The 20,053-nt window shown below is 61.8% G+C and overlaps 2 protein-coding genes across 8 annotated transcripts; one reads left to right on the top strand and one right to left on the bottom strand.

Annotated features, from left to right (window-relative positions):
- The first annotated feature begins 117 nt into the window (after window positions 1-117).
- Window positions 118-15,570, top strand: SLC4A2 (solute carrier family 4 member 2). 2 transcript variants are annotated; one of them, XM_045792312.2, is made up of 23 exons: window positions 118-278; window positions 2,497-2,610; window positions 4,342-4,507; window positions 4,660-4,901; window positions 4,982-5,100; window positions 6,495-6,727; window positions 6,813-6,955; window positions 7,930-8,110; window positions 9,817-9,952; window positions 10,037-10,202; window positions 10,334-10,448; window positions 10,581-10,765; window positions 10,885-11,110; window positions 11,230-11,445; window positions 11,541-11,689; window positions 11,826-12,020; window positions 12,855-13,109; window positions 13,218-13,307; window positions 13,520-13,686; window positions 14,266-14,519; window positions 14,608-14,777; window positions 15,059-15,232; window positions 15,333-15,570. In XM_045792312.2, exons 2-23 carry the CDS (start codon window positions 2,560-2,562, stop codon window positions 15,411-15,413), a joined length of 3,714 nt encoding a protein of 1,237 aa, XP_045648268.1. In that variant the 5' UTR covers window positions 118-278; window positions 2,497-2,559; the 3' UTR covers window positions 15,414-15,570. The 2 variants fall into 2 exon arrangements, with proteins under 2 accessions (XP_045648268.1, XP_045648270.1); XM_045792314.2 differs by lacking the exons at window positions 118-278; window positions 2,497-2,610 and adding an exon at window positions 3,224-3,278.
- A 92-nt stretch (window positions 15,571-15,662) lies between these two features.
- FASTK (Fas activated serine/threonine kinase) lies at window positions 15,663-19,952 on the bottom strand. Of its 6 annotated transcripts, none has more exons than XM_087860697.1 (10): window positions 19,789-19,952; window positions 18,584-19,006; window positions 17,915-18,094; window positions 17,648-17,787; window positions 16,956-17,169; window positions 16,692-16,851; window positions 16,392-16,483; window positions 16,161-16,333; window positions 15,975-16,089; window positions 15,663-15,873 (listed from the first exon to the last, which is right to left on the bottom strand). In XM_087860697.1, the coding sequence occupies exons 1-10, from the start codon at window positions 19,868-19,870 to the stop codon at window positions 15,776-15,778; spliced, it is 1,677 nt and encodes a 558-aa protein (XP_087716823.1). In that variant the 5' UTR covers window positions 19,871-19,952; the 3' UTR covers window positions 15,663-15,775. The 6 variants fall into 6 exon arrangements, with proteins under 6 accessions (XP_087716823.1, XP_045648272.2, XP_045648276.2 ...); XM_045792316.2 differs by having other exon boundaries at window positions 16,161-16,296; window positions 16,692-16,806; XM_045792320.2 differs by having other exon boundaries at window positions 16,161-16,296; window positions 19,789-19,949.
- Window positions 19,953-20,053: the final 101 nt, after the last annotated feature.

Genomic DNA, 20,053 nt, shown 5'->3' with positions numbered 1-20,053 from the left:
GTGCCTGGAAGCGCGCCTCCGTCCCCGGGTCTCAACCCCCGCTCCCCGCCTCCCCACCCCCCCACCCGCTGCGGCGGGGCCGCGCACGGTGCGCCGGGGGGCGCGCACGCAGGGGGCTGGCCTGCCCGCGGCGCGGGGGAAAGTTGAGTTGGGAGAAGTTGGGAGCGGCGGGGGTGCGCCCCGAGGTGGGCACTAGGGAGTCGTCGGGAGCGCGCGAGGGCGCCGGAGAAGGGGGAGACACCCCGAGACCTCCGGGGCACGAAGTCCAGAGCTAGCGGGTAAGCGGAGAGGTGGCGGCGGAGGAGGGCTAGGGCCGCGGAGGGAGGAAGGGAGGGGGAAGGAAAGGGGGGAACTCGGGACTCGGAGCAGGGAGGGAGTGGAAGTGGAGGAAGGGGCGGAGACTGGGGCGCGGGGAAGCGAGGTCTTGGGGAGAAGGATGCGGAGGCGCGCGGACTGCTGGTCGGGAGCGGGATCCGGGGTCCGCTTATTAGAGTTCCCTAAAGTGAAGGTGCCGCGCCCCCTGCCACCAGGAGGGGGTAGTCTCTGGGAGGCGCCGCCGGCCTTCCCAATTCCTCGGCGGGCTCCAGACGTCACCCCTCCCTTACGACCCCCTACTCTATTCTTAAGGCCCGTCCGGGGTGCCGAGCTGGGGGTGGCCGTGGGCCGCTGCCCCGGCCCTCCGGGTTGGTAGGTGGAGCAGGGAAGGGAGGGGGTGGCGGGTCAGGTCAGGACAAGGGGTCAGGCAGAAGAGGGAGCAGCTGGGTGGGGATGGGAAAGACGAGTCTGGAGAGTTGGACCTGACTCGGGGGAGGGGGGGGCTGGCTTGTCTGGGTGGGAAGCCCCGTGCTGGGTGTTGGGGGCGGTGCTGCCTGAAATCCACTTTATCCTCCTCCTTCCGCCCCCCACCCCACCCCCACCAGCCCCACATCGAAGAGCTGTGGAATGTACGAGTTTACTTGAGGGGTGGTTAATGCCCAAGTGGGGGTCCGGGGTGCTAATCCTTTGGGCGGGAGTGGGGGAGATACTAATCCTCTGGGCCGGTCGGGGCTGGTCCCCGGAATGTGCCCCCACCCCGGATTATCGGCACCGATGCTCTGGACAGAAGCTGCTTTGTGTTCTGGGACGGCGGGGGTGGGGGGGTGGGGGAGTACACTGAGGGCACAGCCTGGAAGTGGGAGTGGGGCACCTGCAGGTGCTCGAGACACTACACACCCTTCTCAGACCGGGGTCCCTCCCCCAGTACCCCTCTCCCCTACACCAAACGTGACCTGGCTGAAGGCCTGCTAGGGGGAGGTGAAGAGAGCGTCAGCTGAGTTGGAGTGCTTGCCAGGAATGTGTTGCTCCAGGCTCCCCACCCTGGACTGACACCCCCAGACCTATATTGTTTGACCCTACACTGACCTGTCTTATCCCCAGGTTAGCCCTAAATCAGGCAACCCTGACCGCCCCCCCAACACCACACTGGGGAGCTTCAGTACTTTACTTTGGAGAAACTTGAGTGCCAGTCCCCCCACCCCCGACATCTACTTCCCCCACTAGGAATGAGTACCCTGATTTGCCCTGGTCAAGTTCCTTAACCGCAACTGTTCTGCTTTCCCACCACACACAGTGCCCTCCCGAGATGCCCCAACAGTCACAGTCAGGAGGGCGTCAGCCCTGCCACTCAGATTTTCCTGGCCTCAGGGGAGGGGAGGGATCGGCACTGCCCCTTAGGGCAGAACCTCAGGGTTTCTGTGCCCACCCTCCTCCCAGTTCGTCACGTGCCCCTCCCCCATTATAAAGGTCCGTCCTGCCTGTGCCCGCTGTCTCCCTTCCTCCCTCCCACTGAGTGAGTGGAGTTGGGCTCCTGCCCCTCCCCCCCCAGGGAGCCTCCTTCATCAGGGGAGGGGGCACAGTCCTGTGTCTCCTCCCAGCCCTGGGTCTGGTGTCTCTGCCACCCCTGTGCTTGCTGTTTGGGGCTCTCTCCAGTCTCTCCCTTCCTTCCTCCCCACTCTGCTCCATGGGGTGTCTCCCTATAACCAGGATACCCCTCTCTCGATCAGCCCATCTCGGGTGCCACCATTCGGTCACTGCTCCCGTTTGTGGCTCAGCCTGTCCTTTCCTTCCCTCCTCCTCCATCCCCCACCCAGATTTCTGCTGCTTTCTCTGTAGGTCTGGGCCTTGACTCCTGCCCCCCCTTTCTGCAGCCTCTCCCATCTTTTCTGTCTCCTCACTTGGCCCTCTGTGGCCTCCTCTGTGCCCCCCATCCTCTTTTCTCTATTTACTCTCTTCTTATAAATAACTCTTTTCTTTGCTCTCGGGCCTCTAAGGGCCACCCTAAAGCCCTTCATAGTCCAGAGAGTCCTGGGCAGCAGGGAGACCCTTCAGTGTCAGCTGGCGGGCAGTTCCTGAGACCTGTCCTCCCCGGGGCTGGCCGCATGTTGGGGGGCTGAGCAAGGCCGGGGCACTTGTGTGCCTGGCAGCCTGCTCTCACGTGATCCACTCCCCCCCCGCCAGGTTATGCCGCCGCCTTGTTGCCCTGAAAGCCGCTGTGACAGTGAAAAGGGCTAAGATTTGGCCATGAGCAGCGCCCCCCGGCGCCCCGCCTCGGGCGCAGATTCTTTCTGTACTGTGAGTATTGCCGGCCGGCTGGGTTGGCCACCCCACTGCCCCTCCCACACCGCAGGTGCTCTGGGGGAGGGTCCGCTGTCAAACCCGGGAGAGAGAAAGAGAGAGAGAAAGTGTGTGTGCGCGTGCGGGGCGTAGGCTCAGGAGGAGCCTCTGATGGATTGGGGAGGGGTGCTGCCATCCTTCCCCTGGTTTTGTCTGGGTTTCAGGGGTCTGGGATGGGTATTGGTGGGGCTGTCATGCCGCTTCCAGTCCTGTGGAGGGAGTCGAGGCTGTTTCCTGAAGATCCGGGTGGTTCTTTAGCCTCAGAGAGAGAGGAACTTTGGGGACCCTGGGTCTCTAACCCGGCGACCCCTTCTGACCCAGCCTTAGAGACAGCAGCAGTGTCCTCACCCAGCGGTTCTGGGCAGAGTTTGCTTGCAGTGACGCCCGCCTCTGGCCCCACGTGCCACCCAGGCCCGCCCTGCGCGGCCCCACGTGGCCACCACCCCACGTGGCCCCCTCCTGATTTTCCTGGGGAGTGTAATGATTAACCCCAAGTACCATAATCAGCCCCTTATTGGCCATCTGGTCCATAAGGGCACGTGACTGGGAAGGGGCCCGGGCTAGTCCCCTCCCCCTCCTTCCCGAGTTCACCCCTGCCAGCCATGGACTTCCTCCTGCGGCCTCAGGTGCGAGGGGCTCTCAACCCCCCTGCCCCCACCCTGGCTAGCTCCCCGTGCTCACTCGCTTCAGCCGCCTCTCGCCGCCTTCCTCCCGCTGCTAATTCTGGTGAGAGTGGAGCGGGAGCTTGGGGAAGCGGGCTAGAGCTGCTGGGAGGTGGGGGGGAGCAAGGGGAAGGTGGGAAGCAAGCCCCTGACTCCTGTATCTTGTGTCCAGTATCGCTGTGGCTCCCTGCCGCTCCTGTCCCCACCTTGGTGTCTCTCCAGGACCCGCCTTCTTCTTAGACCTCCTCCCCTTGCCCTTCATTGCTCTGGCCACTGGCACCGCCACAGAGGGGGCTCCGTACCCCGCCCTTGGAGATCCCGATGCCCTTGAGGTCCAGAAGCTCTTGAGCAAATATTTGGCGGTGCCTGGAGCTGAGACTGGCAGGGGTGGTGGGGGCTAGACAGAGACTGGCGAGGCAGCAGGCTGCTTAGCTAGGCTGAGCTCTCGGAAGCGCCGGCCGCCACCACCGCAGTCCCGCTGCTCCTCTCCTGCAGTATGACTCAGGTGGGGGGGGGTGAGGGGCGGGGCTAGCGAGCGGCCAGGGGGTGGGGGTGGGGGCCCAGGCTCGGTGGGGTGCAGCTGTGGGGGGGCATTCCTGACAAGGTGAAGCGCTGCATTCCTATGGGGGCTCGGTTTCAGTTTGACTCAGAGTTCGAGTTCGCTCAGCTTGGGCACCTTCTCCAGAAGTTACTTTTTGGGCCTGGTAGTGGTACTCCAGTCAGAGGGGATTGGTTCACCATCAGCCATGTGAACTGGCCAGTTCACACAGCTTACCTCGGGGCTGGAGACACAGGATTTCTCCTGAGATTTTCCACCTGCCCTAGACCTGACCAGAATGGGCACAGCCAGGGTTCCGATGTCCTGGAACTTAGGGGAAGGCTGCTTGGGGAGTGTGGGGGGCGGTTTGGGTCCCTGGCATTTGAGGGGAAGGCTGCTGGGGGGGTCCTGGGGCCCCACAGGGTGGGGTTTCAGGGTACCACTCTTGGTGAGTCCCTGTGTGTCCTCCCCACCTCTTTTTCCTCACAGCCAGAGCCAGAGAGCTTGGGCCCTGCAGCGCCTGGGTTCCCTGAGCAGGAGGAAGATGAACTCCACCGCACTCTGGGTGTGGAGCGGTTTGAGGAGATCCTACAGGAGGCTGGGTCCCGAGGAGGAGAGGAGCCAGGCCGCAGCTATGGGGAGGAAGACTTTGAATGTGAGGGGGTGATGGGGAGGGGGAGACAGGGGCACTTAGGCTTGCCTGTCCAGCAAGGAAGGGGCCTGGGGTCTCGTGGGAGGGGCCCAGGGCTGGGATGGCAGGGGAAGGAAGCTGTGCCCGCCTGCAGCCAGGTCCCCTTCTGCCTGCAGACCACCGCCAATCCTCGCACCACATCCATCACCCTCTGTCCACCCACCTGCCTCCGGACACCCGCCGCCGCAAGACACCCCAGGGCCCAGGGCGGAAGCCTCGAAGGCGCCCTGGAGCCTCCCCCACCGGGGAGACCCCCACCATTGAGGAGGGGGAGGAAGATGAGGATGAGGCCAGTGAGGCCGAGGGGGCCCGGGCACTCACCCAGCCATCCCCTGCCTCCACACCCTCTTCGGTGCAAGTGAGTTGGGGCGGGGCTCCTGGGGGTATCTTCAGGGTCCCTGGCCTGGCCTCACCTGCCCCCGTGGGTTCCTGTTGCAGTTCTTCCTCCAAGAGGATGAAGGTGCTGACCGGAAGGCAGAAAGGACCAGTCCGTCTCCTCCCCCACCGCTGTCCCACCAGGAGGCGGCTCCCCGGGCCAGCAAAGGGGCCCAGACCGGGTAAGTGTCCCCAGATAGAGACCTCCCCCACTGGTGTCAGTGACGTGATGTGGGGAAAAGAGCATGAGCCTCGGGAGCCTCAGATTGGGGTTCAACTCCCAGCCCTGCCCCTTTGGGCAAGTACAGCCTGTCCGAGCCTTCCCATGTGCAAGCCAAGAATAACGGAACCTTTCTCACAAGTGCTTGCAGGGATTAAAGGGTGGTCTGAATTAAGGCTTAAGTGTGGGTTGCCGTGGCGCGGGACAGGTGTGCATGCTAAGCACTCCCACCTGCTCCCCCACCTATGACGTCAGGTGGCGTAGCATCAAGCGCTGGATCAGGGATTGGGTCGGTAACCTCCGTGCACCTGCCTGGGGCCCCAAAGGTGTGAGGAGACCAGGAGACCCCTCTTCCGCCCTTGGGGAGCTGCCTCAGAAAAGTGGCATCAGAAAAGTCACTGTGCTGAAGGGCAAATCTGGGCACCATGTCCGTATCAGTGGGGGATTGGAGTTTGGGGGTGTTAGCTGGAGAAGGCTTCTTGGAGGAAATCACTTTGAACTGGGTCTCAAGGTCACCACTATCGTGGACCTGTTGTTTTCTGGGTGCCAGGCAGCGCAGCGTGAAGGGCTGCAGGGAAGGGGGGCGGGCTGCCTGACTCGCTGGGGAGACAGGCGGGGCGGGTGGCACCGAGCCCACGGCGGCCGTCTGCACGGGGGCACATGCTGGCGGGCGGGCCAGGGGCAGGGAGAGGAGCCTCAGGGAGCGCATGGCATTGGAAAAGTGGGTCAGATCTGTGGGCAGGGGTGCAGGCAGAGCAGAGAGCACCGGGGTGGGTGTAGAAAGCCTGATGGGGGATTCTTCTCGTCGTGGATGGGGGACACGGGCTTGGAGCTGTGGGAGAGCAGTTCAGAGTGGTGTGGCCGGGGCTGAGCGCCGTGGCACAGAGCAAGGAGACATCCTGGTTTGGGAACAGGCGCAGAAGTTTGCACCTCTAAGGACAAGCTCATTCTCATGCCCGCAAGGGAGCCGTCTACACTTTCAAAGGCCCATTTTTACCTACTTTACTCCATCTGGTTAGAAACTTGGGATCTGTGACCCTCCTGAGCCCATGGGGAGGAGTGTGCTCTGGAGGGGAAGGAGGCTGTGCCCTGGCTGCTGTTGCAGACATCAGCTCTCCCCGGACCCGAGGAGGCTGGCTTTGCCTCTGCTTTGCTCTGAGGAGCTGTGTTCGGAGGGGGCTTGTGTGACGGCTCCGGCGGCGCGGCCCATAAAGGGCAGAGCCACATCGCAGGCCGCATCTGCTTGGGGGAGGCTCGCCGTTCCACGTTGGCGCCCACCGAGAGTGGGGAAACGAGGAGGGTGGGGTCCGGGTCTCCCCTGCGTGGCTCTGGCTCATAGCTGCTCCGTCTGTGCAGAGCCCCGGTGGAGGAGGTGGTGGCCGTGGTCAGCGGTGCCGCTGGAGGCGATGACGGGGGAGCCTCCGCGCGTCCCCTGACCAAGGCACAGCCCGGGCACCGAAGCTACAATCTGCAGGAGAGGAGACGCATCGGGAGCATGACGGGGGCTGAGCAGGCACTGCTGCCCCGAGTCCCCACAGACGAGAGTGAGGCCCAGACGCTGGCCACCGCTGACCTAGACCTCATGAAGAGTGAGTGCTGGCCAGGCGAAGCCCAGTGCTGGTGGGAACAGGAGGAAGAGGGAGGGGAAGCCTGACCCTGCCCCCCCGCCCATAGGTCACCGGTTTGAGGACGTTCCTGGAGTGCGGCGGCACTTGGTGCGGAAGAATGCCAAAGGGTCTGGACAAGGCGGCCGGGAAGGGCGAGAGCCTGGCCCCACGCCTCGGACCCGGCCCCGGGCCCCCCACAAGCCCCACGAGGTACTGTGCTCCACTACTCGCTCTGCCATTATCTCCCTATCCATTTCCTCCCCACAGGCTCCCCCCGCCCACACACACGCCAGCAATAATCGCCAACAGGACTGCCATATGTGGTTGTGAAGGTTGTACACTGCACGAGAGTCCTTGACATTGTTGATTTGGGTGTTAGGATACCGATTCACATCTTAGACACTGTTGATTACTATATGATGGCCGCTTTCTGGCCGCTGGCCGTGAGAAGCTTAGGGCCCTCTGGGCTAGAGGTGGCTCCGTGGCGCGGTACACAGCCCAGTTGGCATCAGCCATAGTCAGGGGCAGTGATTGACCAAGATCACTCAGTTCCTTAGGGACACCGCCCATCTTAGACTACAGCAATCTGGTTCTCAACCCCACCCCTTCCAGTGGATTTTTGTTACCTTTTTATTGAGGCCTAACAGCATCCAGGGAGGTGCCCTGGGGCTGAGTATAGGGCTTGATGACTCTTTACACATGTAAACAGCTGGCTAACTCTGCCTAGACAGAGAATGTTTTCCACACTCTCTTCCTTCGTGCCTCTGCTCAGTGCCGTCAGCTGTGACTGCTCTGTCATTCTTAGTCAGCTTTGTCAGTTCTTGAATTCGCATCCACGGAAGCACACAACATTCCAGTGTCGCGTGCGTGCATGTGCGCGTGCGTGCCTGTGTGTGGTGACCGTTCCTCAAGCACTTCCTACCTCGTGGACGGTGCTAAGGGTTTTGTATGCTTTCTTTTGATTCCCCGTAACAGGCCTTTAAGGTGGGAAGTAGTAGTAGTCCCATTTTACAGATGAGGCAAAGAGAGGGTCAGTTTGGTTAAGATCTTGCTAGGCCTGTGCCTCTGTACGGTGCGCGGTGCCGTGCTGGCTCAAGGCCCACCCTGACGCTGCTCGTCTTGGAGAACAGTCCCTGGGGCCCCCTGGCTCTGACCTTGCCGTGCCTCTCGTCTTCTATCCCAAGGTATTTGTGGAGCTGAACGAGTTGCTGCTGGACAAAAACCAGGAGCCTCAGTGGCGGGAAACAGCGCGCTGGATCAAATTCGAGGAGGATGTGGAGGAGGAGACGGAGCGCTGGGGGAAGCCGCATGTGGCCTCCCTCTCCTTCCGCAGCCTCCTGGAGCTCCGCCGGACCCTGGCCCATGGTACCCTGCGCCACCCTCCCCCGCCCCCCTGGGGAAATCCTGCCAGCTAAGCCCGTTCGCTGAGGACCAGAATCCCCCAAATGGTGCCGTGAGCAGCACTGGGTGTACTGTTACCCCAGCCCAGGAAGGAGCCTCCTCTTCTCATGACGTCATATAGCCTGTCGTGGCTGGGGCTCTGTCATTGGTGATCGCGGGGCAGGATCGACACCGGTCTCTCTTATCTGGCATTTTTAGCAAATAGCTCCTTTAAGTGATGTTTTCAGATAACCGAAGCTGGTATGTTTGGGATGGCGACATGTTTTTAAAGAATGTCTATGGAAACTTTTCTGAAATGATCTAATCTATAGGGCTATGTAAGGGGGTTTTGTTGTTATTGTTTTTTTTTTTTTTAATAATTTTATTTTTAAGTCATCTGTGCACCCAGAGTGGGGCTCAAACTCACAACCCCAAGATCAGGAGCTGCATGCTCTCCAACTGAGCCAGTGAGGTGCCCCGCGGGCTATGTGACTTTCACTAAGTGACCAAGGTGCGAGACTCTTGAGGTCTCTGAGGTTTGGGCTCTGTGTTTGTTTCCGCCTTCCTTTTGGAGAAGTCACTCCCAGTTGCTGTCAGAAGGCCTATGTCTAAGCAGCTGAGGATTCAGAACCCTGCTGTCAGAATTGTTTCTGGAAACCAGGAGTAAATAGCTCGGAGGGGAGCTCTCAAGCTTTGGGGGAGGTGCCAACATGCAGATGCTTTATCGCTGGGCTTTGGGGTCTCCATTCTGGCTGCTCAGAGGCCTTCGGTTCTATTAGTTGTCACACCCATTTTTTTGTTTTTGTTTTGTTTTTTTAAGATTTTATTTATTTATTTATTTGAGAGAGACCATGAGAGAGAGAGGGAGAGAGAGACAGAACGAGGAAGGGTGGAAGGGTAGAGGCAGAGGGAGAAGCAGACTCCCTGCTGAGCAGGGAGCCCAACGCAGGGTTTGATCCCGGGACCCCGGGATCATGACCTGAGCCGAAGGCAGATGCTTAACCGATAGAGCCACCCAGGCACCCCCAATTTTTGTTTAAATGGTTCTCTTCGTTGTCTGGTTCTGTGTTCCTACAAGTTGACCTCGACAGAAAGATGACTTGGTTACTTTTGAAAGGACTTCCGTTTCTATATAAAATAGTAGTTCAGAGCAATGACCGGGTAGAAAGATCTGGAAACTGTCCCATGAGCAGCTGTTGGACTTGGGGAAGTCGAGGAGCCCAGTCTGGAGGGTGACATCTTCAGATGGCTCAAGGCCACAGATGGGCCATGTCGTGCTCAGAGGGCAAAACTAGGACTCGAGAGTGGATGCTAGGGGAGGTAGCGTGTGGCTCACTGAAAGGAGGAACTTTCTAGCAGCAAAGAGTGGCCCCATCTGAGTGGATGGCCTGGTGCGCCCTAGCGGAGGCTGCGTGCTCCTTGGAAGGGACCTCTGGGAGGGCCCTGCCTCTGTGGCCTCTGCTGAGCCCCACCACATACCTGTGGGAGAAGGTCAGAAGGAGTGGACGTGATGGGTCAGAGACATGATGGGGCTTGGGTCTTGAGCCCTGCTCCTGGTTTCTGCGGCAGTGCTCCGTCCCTGGACCGTGCTTATCTGGCTGCCCCCTCGTCCCTGGTTCTCTCTCCCTTCCACCCCCTGCCCTCGCTTCTTGCCTGGGGATGAGGGCCCGTCCATGCCATCCTTATTCCAGGGGCTGTGCTTTTGGACCTGGACCAGCAGACCCTGCCAGGGGTGGCCCACCAGGTGGTGGAGCAGATGGTCATCTCCGACCAGATCAAGGCTGAGGACAGAGCCAACGTGCTGCGGGCCCTGCTCCTGAAACACAGGTGAGGCCCCACCTGCTGCTCCTGCCTGCCTCCCCCCTTGCCCTGGCCACTGCCTCCTTCCCTCACTGCCCTCTGCTCTCCCAGCCACCCGAGTGATGAGAAGGACTTCTCCTTCCCTCGAAACATCTCAGCCGGCTCCCTTGGCTCCCTGCTTGGGCATCACCACGGCCAGGGGGCCGAGAGTGATCCACACGTCACTGAGCCTCTCATCGGAGGTGTTCCTGAGACTCGGCTAGAGGTGGAACGAGAGGTGAGGGGAACGGGTAGGCGCTGGCTGGTTCAGGTCCCAGCCACCCCCACGGGCTGCAGGGCTGCGTGCGATCCCGGTGTGAATAAGCCGAGGGGTGCCTGGCCGGGCTGAGCTCCGTTCTGCATCCCCAGCGGGAGCTACCACCTCCAGCCCCACCAGCCGGCATCACTCGCTCCAAGTCCAAGCACGAACTGAAGCTGCTGGAGAAGATCCCTGAGAATGCGGAGGCCACAGTGGTCCTTGTGGGTACGTGGACAAGTCTTGCGGGTGGGGGGTGGCGATGGCCAGGCCTGCCTTGGTACCACCCTGGGGCTGGGGGCTGGGGGCTGGGGAGCGGCCTGTGGCCTCGCTTAGCCCACGATGGCACCCTGCCCCTAGGCTGTGTGGAGTTCCTCTCCCGCCCCACCATGGCCTTCGTGCGGCTGCGGGAGGCGGTGGAGCTGGACGCGGTGCTGGAGGTGCCCGTGCCCGTGCGCTTCCTCTTCCTGCTTCTGGGCCCGAGCAGCGCCAACATGGACTACCACGAGATCGGCCGCTCCATCTCCACCCTCATGTCTGATAAGGTCAGGCCCTCCCTGGCGCCCGCGGGGACACCTCCCCCCATGCCCCCCGCACCCCGGCCCCGCTCCGGGACCCCGGCCCTTGCCCCGCACCCTCACTGGCCCTGGGCCTGCTTTGGCAGCAATTCCACGAGGCAGCCTACCTGGCCGACGAGCGGGAGGACCTGCTGACCGCCATCAACGCCTTCCTGGACTGCAGCGTGGTGCTGCCGCCCTCGGAAGTGCAGGGCGAGGAGCTGCTGCGCTCCGTCGCTCACTTCCAGCGCCAGATGCTCAAGAAGCGGGAGGAGCAGGGCCGGCTGTTGCCCCCTGGGGCTGGGTTGGAGCCCAAGTCAGCACAAGACAAGGGTACGGGCCCCCTGCGGGGGCTCCGGGGCTCAGGTCGGGGTGGTCTGTGTGCACGTGGAGGAGGGAGCCGAGCACAGGGCGGGCTGCGGCGGGCGCCCTGACGGAGGCCCGGGTTGCAGCGCTCCTGCAGATGGTAGAGGTGGCGGGTGCAGTCGAAGACGATCCCCTCCGGCGGACGGGCCGGCCCTTTGGGGGCCTGATCCGGGATGTGCGGCGCCGCTATCCCCACTACCTGAGTGACTTCCGAGATGCACTCGACCCCCAGTGCCTGGCTGCTGTCATCTTCATCTACTTCGCGGCCCTGTCCCCTGCCATCACCTTCGGGGGGCTGCTGGGTAAGGAGAGGCTTCCAGGGGTTGGGGGGGGCACAGGGGCAGGGCATGCCCAGCGCCCTGGCTGCCGGCTCCTGAGCCGCTTCCTGCCACCCCAGGAGAGAAGACTCAGGACCTGATTGGGGTGTCGGAGCTGATCATGTCCACGGCGCTCCAGGGTGTGGTCTTCTGCCTGCTGGGGGCCCAGCCGCTGCTGGTGATCGGCTTCTCCGGGCCCCTGCTGGTCTTTGAGGAGGCCTTCTTCTCGGTAAGGGCCCCCGGCCTAGTAGGGGGCTGGCTCTTCCTGCCCTGCTCTGGCTGCCCCTCCTGTTCCCCGAACACGCCCACCTCGCTAGCCCCTGGGCTCTGGGACCTGACTGGCCCCCCCCGCCCCCCCCACCCAGTTCTGCAGCAGCAACAACCTAGAGTACCTGGTGGGCCGCGTGTGGATCGGCTTCTGGCTGGTGTTCCTCGCCCTGCTCATGGTGGCCCTGGAGGGGAGCTTCCTGGTGCGCTTTGTCTCCCGTTTCACCCAGGAGATCTTTGCCTTCCTCATCTCCCTCATCTTCATCTATGAGACGTTTTACAAGCTGGTCAAGGTGAGCAGGCCCTGCTGTGAGAGCTGGGTCGGGAGGGGTGAGACCTTGGGACCGGAGGGAGCCGGGGAGCCTACTGCCCTTCTCGCGCCCTTGCTTTGGGGTAGGAGGTCCTAGGCTAGCCCAGAGGTCCCCTGGGCTGCCGTCCAGGAAGTGCATGGAGCACGGGCTGGTTCTTCCTCCTGGCCCCTCACCACCCTTCCTGTCACCAACACACATCCCGGGACTTCAGGTCAATCTTAAAAACTCACACATTTTTAATAACAAAGGGAACATGTCATTTTGTTAAAGTGGCAGACAGTCCAGAAGTGTCAAAGAGAAAGGGCCCCAAGATGACACACACAGTCACAGTCTGGGCCTTGGAGCTGTGCCCGAGTGAGGCTTAGGAGAGGACACGCCCCCGTGGTCCTCTGCGCTCCGCATCCTGCCCGGCCAGGCCTGGCTGCAGCTATGCCCCCACTGCCTGAATCCCGTTTCCCTTGCTCCCATCCGGTCACTTCACTCATTTTCTTGATCAACAAGACAAGCCCGGGAGCGCCTAGGGGGGGCTCAGTCAGTGAGGCGTCTGCCTTCAGCTCAGGTCATGATCTCAGGGTCCTGGGATCAAGTCTCATCTGGGCTCCCTGCTCAGCAGGGAGTCTGCTTCTTTCTCTCCCTCTGCCACTCCCCCGCTTGTGCTCTCTCTCTCTGCCAAATAAATTAAAAAAAAAAAAAAAAAAAAAAAAAGCCCCTTAAGGCCAGGCCTGCCATCTCCTACCCTGCCTGCCCTACTCAGCATATATCCGCGCCCAGAAAGCTCTCCACTTTGGCTGATGGAGTCCTTTGTCCTCTCCCTAGATCTTCCAGGAACATCCCCTCCACGGCTGTTCGGTCTCCAACAGCTCTGAGGCGGACAGCGGCGAGAACAGCACGTGGCATGGGGCAGGAGCCACGCTGGGGCGGGGGAACGGGAGCTCCCCGGGGCCGGCTAGGCAGGGGAGGCCCCGGGGCCAGCCCAACACCGCCCTGCTGTCACTGGTGCTCATGGCCGGCACCTTCTTCATCGCTTTCTTCCTGCGCAAATTCAAGAATAGCCGGTTCTTCCCTGGCCGGGTGTGTGGGCTGAAATGCCGGAGGGTGGGCGGGAGGGGGGCTGGAAAGGGTGTCCACGTCAGGGCCGGAGCGGGGCGGGGGGCCTCTGAGCACGGTGCTTGCCCACAGGTGCGGCGGGTGATTGGGGATTTCGGGGTGCCCATCGCGATCCTCATCATGGTGCTTGTGGATTACAGTATTGAGGACACCTATACCCAGGTAAGGCGGAACACGTGCCGCGGTGAGGAGGGGCTGCCTGGCGCCGGGCTCCGGAGATTCCCCTCCAGCCCAAGCCCAGAGCTGCCTCTCGACTGCGCAGACACCCGGCCTCTTCCACGCCACGCCCTCAGCATTCGCCCTGCCCAGCGCACCTCAGGGCTGTCTTTCCCTCCCCCGTTCACTGGTCCCTGGCCCCACCCTCTGCCCTACAGAAGCTGAGCGTGCCCAGCGGATTCTCAGTGACAGCCCCAGAAAAGCGGGGCTGGGTCATCAACCCTTTAGGGGAGAGCAGCCCCTTCCCCGTGTGGATGATGGTCGCCAGCCTGCTGCCTGCTGTCCTGGTTTTCATCCTGATCTTCATGGAGACTCAGATCACCACGTGAGTGGTTCTAGCCGACGGGGGTGCTCTGCAGATGGGAACAGCGTTGTTGTGGAAGGGCTGGAGCCCCAACAAGGCGAGGAGATGGGGTGCACTGGGTGAGGGAAGCCCAGGATGCCAGGCTGGCCCCTAGAATTTATTTTTTTGAAGATTTATTTATTTGAGAGAGAGAAACAGCGCAAGTAGGAGGGCAGGGGAGAGAAAGAGAATCTCAAGCGGACTCCATGCTGAGCTCAATCTCACGACCCTGGGATCACGACCTGGGCCAAAACCAAGAGTCGGATGTTTAACCTTTAGCACCACCCAGGTACCCCTAGAATTTATTCTGTAGGCAGGAGAACGTTCCACTGATGTGTGCTGGGATGGGCACAGTGGAGGCTGGAAGCTGTCCTGAAGGGCAGGGAGGGTGGCCTAGAGGGGCCTCACCTCATGACAGAACTCTCGTCCTGATGGAATGGGCAGGACCACCAGATTCCAAAGGCAGATAGAGGCTCCTGGCTGGGAGCTCCGGGAAGACACAGTTGTCTGCCAGGCTGGGCCCAGGGCTGCGGGCATCAGGGAGTGCCTGTCCCCACCCAGGCTGATCATCTCCAAGAAGGAGCGCATGCTGCAGAAGGGATCTGGCTTCCACCTGGACCTGCTGCTCATTGTGGCCATGGGCGGCATCTGCGCCCTCTTTGGCCTGCCCTGGTTGGCTGCTGCCACCGTGCGCTCCGTCACTCATGCCAACGCACTCACCGTCATGAGCAAGGCTGTGGCGCCTGGGGACAAGCCCAAGATCCAGGAGGTCAAGGAGCAGCGGGTAACGGGGCTGCTGGTTGCCCTGCTTGTAGGTATGTTTAGCTCTTGCCCCAGCCTTCCCGTGCCATCTCGGGGGCTGGGAAGCCCCCGGGCCAGCTCTTTCTCCCTCTCCTCCCCCAGGTCTTTCCTTGGTTATCGGGGATCTGCTCCGGCAGATACCCCTGGCTGTGCTCTTTGGAATTTTTCTGTACATGGGAGTTACCTCCCTTAATGGGATCCAGTTCTATGAGCGGCTGCACCTGCTGCTCATGCCCCCCAAGCACCACCCAGACGTGACCTATGTCAAGAAGGTAAGACCCCACTTGGAAGAGCCCCATGCCTCTGCCCCCTCCTGGTCCGCGGCAGTCACTCTCCAGCCCCCCATCTGCCCATTGTGTTCAGCCACCGTTTAGTCTGTGCGGACCCGGCTCTGGTAAGCACCCAAAAAAGGACTCCACCGCCATCCCCATAGAGGGAGAAAGGGTCACCAATCTTCCAGAGGTGGCAGGCCCTGGTGGCCCTCCAAGGGACCAGGGCCCTCCAGTGCTGGGGAGAAGCCTCGGCTCACCTGTCATATCCCACCCACCCCCAGGTTCGGACCCTCCGGATGCACCTGTTCACAGCCCTGCAGCTGCTCTGCTTGGCCCTGCTCTGGGCTGTCATGTCCACAGCTGCCTCCCTGGCCTTCCCCTTCATCCTCATCCTCACCGTGCCCCTCCGTATGGTGGTGCTCACCCGCATCTTCACCGAGCGAGAGATGAAATGCGTAAGGCCTCCTGCCCCTCCCCCAGCGCCACCGGCCCCATCTGGGGTCCCCACCCAGGTTGAGGTCAGGATCGACCTTCTTGATCCCCTCCCCCCCACAGCTGGATGCTAATGAGGCGGAGCCAGTGTTCGATGAGCGGGAGGGTGTGGACGAGTACAACGAGATGCCCATGCCTGTGTAGCTGCTGCCTGGACCACAGCCAAGGGACGGACGGACAGAGGGAGCAGGGGCTGGGGGGTGCTCTCTCCATCCCCTCCCTCGTTTTTATTTAAGTGAATAATTTAAAGTCCCCATACCATCCCCACTCCCCCACAGTAAAGTGCTTCGGCCCCCACCTACCTCTGGCCTTCTGTCTCTATACGGGGAGGGAGCGTGGATGGCAAAGGGGGGGCCCAGCCCGCTCCCTGTCCCAGAAATAAGATGCATGATGGGCAAGGAAAGGGACTTTAATGAGAAACCAAAAGATAGAGAGCCAAAGTGCAAATTGTCCACCCCCCATCAGGGGGTCATCCTGAGCCCCAAGTGTACCCCCTTCACCCCCCTTCAGGCCCCCAGCGGAGGCCCAAGGCCTGGAGCTTCTGCCTCAGGTAGCTCTTGAGCTGGGGCAGGCCTCTCTGTGACTCCAGTTCCTCGAAGGGTAGCTGCAGGGGAGGGGGAGCGGCAGGTTACCCACGGGGTCTGTGGACTGGGCGAGGGGCGTGAGGCTGGCATGGAGTCTCTCCCGGGGCGGGGGTGCTCTCACCGGCAGGAGCTGGTAGCCCAGCAGGCCCAGGTGCCGCTCCCGTAGGGCCCGTGAGCCCAGCAGCACTCGGCCGTCCCGGCAGAAATGCCAGCGTTCTCGCAGCATCAGCACCACCCTGGAGGGAGTGGACCATGTTCAGGGTGGTGTCCACAGAGGCAGGGGGGCTCTCCCGCCCTCTTCCCTTACCTCTGGGCAGGGTCGTGGGTAGTGGGCTGAGAGGCAGCCTGGCCCTGGGGACAGGACCTGGGAGGGTAGGGTAGGAAGGGGTCCTGGGTCCTCACGGGAAGCACAGCACCAGAGCTGCTCACACACAGCAGGAAGTCTGGAACGGGGGAAGGGGGGAGAGAAAGGGCCACTGGCTTCTCGCCAAGGCTCTGTATCCCCCGCCGGCCACCCACCTGCCCGCCTGCAGTTCACCTGTGCAGTAGCCTGGAGGCACAGTCAGGTCCTGTCGGTACTTCTCCTCCCCTAGCAGCTGGCGCAGCCCCTCCGCCACTATATCCTTGTGACTGAGACGGGAGGGGGAACAAACACCGATATGGAAGGTTCAGGAGGCTTGGCCCTGGGCAAATGCCTTTGATGTCCCAAGGCCCATTTTTTTCCCTCTACGACTGCTAAGAGTGGGTCATCAGCATGGACAGTTCAGGGTCCTCCTGGCTTTTCTACTCTGCTTCCTGCAGGCTGGTCCCCTCCCCTCCCCCAAGCCGCCCCATCCACCTGTACTTGCAGCGGGCACGGTCAGTGATGAGTGGCTGGGGGAAGATGGGCACTTGCTGCCTTCGGGGAAGGCGGGGACCCCGGTATCCTGGAAGCTCCAGCTCCACGGCCGTGTCTAGCAGGGAGAGGTAGCGCCGCACAATCAGGGCATGAGGGGTGCCTGTGGGAAAGCAGGGCTGAGGCTCGCGGGTCTGCAGACTCCCACCCCCACTTTCCCCTGCCCGCTGGCCCCCGAGTCCCCAGCCAGCCCTCCCGTCCGCGCACCACTGATGTGGTTGATGAAACTTGGGGAAAAGACAAAGTGCAGGGCTCTGAAGGGCAGACACCGCAGCTGGCACAGTGACATCAAGATGTTGACAGTAGCCAGGGGAGCCACCCCTGCTTCCCGAGCCAGGATCCTCTCAAGGCAGGGCATAAACTGCTGTTCCAGGGGCAGATAGTTCAGCCGCCCAAAGGGCAGGACCAACTTCTGTACCACCTGTGGAGGAAGAGCAGCCCTTCACCCAGCACGAAACAATTCTCCAATATCCTTCACAAGCTGAACCTCAGGGAGGCTTGGCCTGCAAGCTTATCATGTCTCTGTAAAGGCAGAACAATCCCTCTACCCCGACGTACACACCAGAAGTTCGACAGCATAACCAGTGTCTTGAGCCCCATGTCATTAATCAAACCAGTGGAGGAGACATCGCTAAGTCTGGCCCCGAAGACTTAGAGGAGTGGGCTCAACGAAGCTAAGACAGCGCCGAGTGCGGAGAACTGCAGAGAACCCGGCACACACACGCTGGGTAGGTGGACGAGCCAGGTGGGGGTGAGCAAAGATGAAACCCCAGGGGACCGAGCAGAGAGCCTGGCTGGTTGTCTGCTGCAGGAGGCAGCCAATCAAGCTGAACAGGGGGCAGGGCCTGACACAGAGGAGGGCTAGGAGAGGAGCATGGCAGGGTGGGAGGTAATCCCACCTTGCTGCTGAGCTGGGCTTCCTGGACCACCAGGAAGTGGGCAATGGCTTCCAGAAGCTGGGGCTCCCGCAACCGGTGCCGGGCCAGGTGCTGGGCCAGGAGCACCATCACGTGGGGAGTCAGTTCCTCTGGCCTGGCCTCTGTGAAGAACAGCCTATTATGGTGGACCCTCAGGCCAGATCTCAACTAGATTCCACCTCAGCCTGAAGACACCACCTGCCTCCTCTTCAGCCCCTCCCGCCACCTGCCTTCAGTCCCCTCCAGCACCTGCCAGGCTGCGGATGAGGTGCTGCCGCGGTCGCCTCAGGAAACGCGGGCAGCTCAGAGCAGCTTCCAATCTTTGCCCACCGCGCAGGCCAGGTTGCAGAGTGGGAGGTGGCTTCGGAGGGAGGCGGAACCTTCTCTCCTGCTCCAGGGCACACATCAGGGGCCCATCGGACGGGAAGCCTGAGAGGGAGAGGGTCAGAGGAGGCAGGCCTGGTAACGGGGAGCTGCTCTGTTCCAGTCATGGGGTTCAGTTGGTGAATTCCCAACCTTTCACATCTCCATGTTCTGGATGGAAGGGTTGCTATAGTGTAAGTAGCACTGGAGAAATGTGAAATACCACGTGAACGTGAGGTATCACAACAGTCTGTGGGGAAGACCTTATACAAACATGGCAAATAAGCTCTCATCGCACGCCAACGGTGACAAACTGTAGTGGCTTCCTAGAGCACTGTGTTGGAAGGAATCAGGGTTGGCACCCCTAGCTATGCTGGAACGAATGCTGCTGGACTCCTGGTGTCTGCTGTGGATACAGGGGAGCAGCACCAAGTGTGCCAGGCCATGTACCATTCCTGGCAAAGCCTGAGAGGTGAATTCTGTCAGTGATCTTGGGTCTTCTATGCTCTTTCTCTATTCTTCCGTTAACACCCACCCCCCAGACACCCTCCTCACCAAGTAAGACTGCAAGGTGCAGACACACGTGGATGGTGTGAATATCAAAGGAGGGGCAGTTTCGGATGATGAGCTGACTCAAGTCCTGTAGTGTGGCCTGCTCCACGGGAGGGGGCCGTGGCTGAGACCCCAAGAGCTGGCCCAGACGACGAAGTGCCACAGGGTAGTGATGGGCGCGCACCTTGGTGGGGTTCTGGCCCAGCCAACGCAGCAGCTCCCCAGGGCTCCTCGCCTGTTCCAGAAGCCGCTGTAGCCCCTGAACAGGGCCTGCATGGAGGCCTCCTCCAGGAGGCCGGTCCCCCCACTTGCTGGGCCCCAGACAGCAGGGCTGTACTGGCGGGAGCAGCAGCAGGCCAGACAGCCGAGCAGCAGAGGCCTGGGCAGAGAGCAGGACTCGAAGCATGGAGTTGGGTGATGGAGACCCTGAGGGGCAGCCCAGAAAAGGGGGTGAGGTTTTCTCCAAAGGGGAGAAAAACCGGCTATCTACTCCTGACCTCAGTCCCCATTCAGAGGGCCCAGAGGTCAGAGCAACCCACTCATGTTCACCCTTCCTTGTGACTGCTCTAGTCTTCTTCCCACCCCGCCCCTCTCGGCCTCCTTCCATCCTTTGAAACAGCACCTTCAGTGTAACTCAGCACCGTGATATTTACAAAGCAAGTCCACATGCACTACGTATCTCCTCCGATGCTCCACACACGCCTTTGCGGTGGTAGGCAGGGTTGGCACTACCTCAATTTCACAGGTGGAGAAACCAAGGCCCAGAGAGGAAAAGGGGTTAAGCCCGAGGTCACGAATCGGGTTAGTGGTCGTGCCCAGCCTGGAGCCCAGCTTGCCCCGTCGATACGCCCTCCCGACCACCTCCCCCTCCCGCAGGAGGCGGCAGCGGCAAGGAGGGTGGAACGCGGGCTCGGCAGCCGGGCGGTCCTGGGTTCCATGCTGGGCGCTCCCACTTACCAGCTGCATGACCTTGGACAAGTGGCTTCGTCTCTCTGCCCAAGCCTCCTCGCCCGTGAAACGAGAACGCAGCGCCCACCTCGCAGGGCGCTGTGGAGCCCGAGCGCGCAGCTTTGCAATGGCGCGGAGTCCGCCGTGTCAGGGGCCCCCACACCCACCCGGGCCCGGCAACGCCAGAAGACCGTGGTCACGGTCACCAACACCAACTCCCGCCGCCCTCCCGCAGCCCGCCCCGTAGGCGCCACCCCTACATGGCTCCCCAGGCCCCGCGCAGGTCGCTCCCTCAGTCGGTCTCGGGGCCGGGGAGCCGGGCTCCCCCCGCGGCCTCCTCATCGGCCGGCCACCGAGTCCGCCATCTTCCCAGCAACCCCCGGACCGCGGTCTGGACGCCAATTGCGTCTCAGCCCCCGACCAGCACAGACGTGGCTCCCGTCAGGCCCCGCGCGCCCCGGCGTCGCACGCCCCGCCCCCCGCTTCCGGGAAGCTGCGCGCGCCGAGCCGGGGCGGTGCCGGGGG

This window comes from Ursus americanus, chromosome 3 (assembly GCF_024610735.1).
Source record: "Ursus americanus isolate L20-20 chromosome 3, mUrsAme1.1.p, whole genome shotgun sequence".
Taxonomy (NCBI): domain Eukaryota; kingdom Metazoa; phylum Chordata; class Mammalia; order Carnivora; family Ursidae; genus Ursus; species Ursus americanus.
The sequence above is the reverse complement of the archived record's forward strand: the minus strand, read 5'-3'. Positions and strand labels throughout refer to the sequence as shown.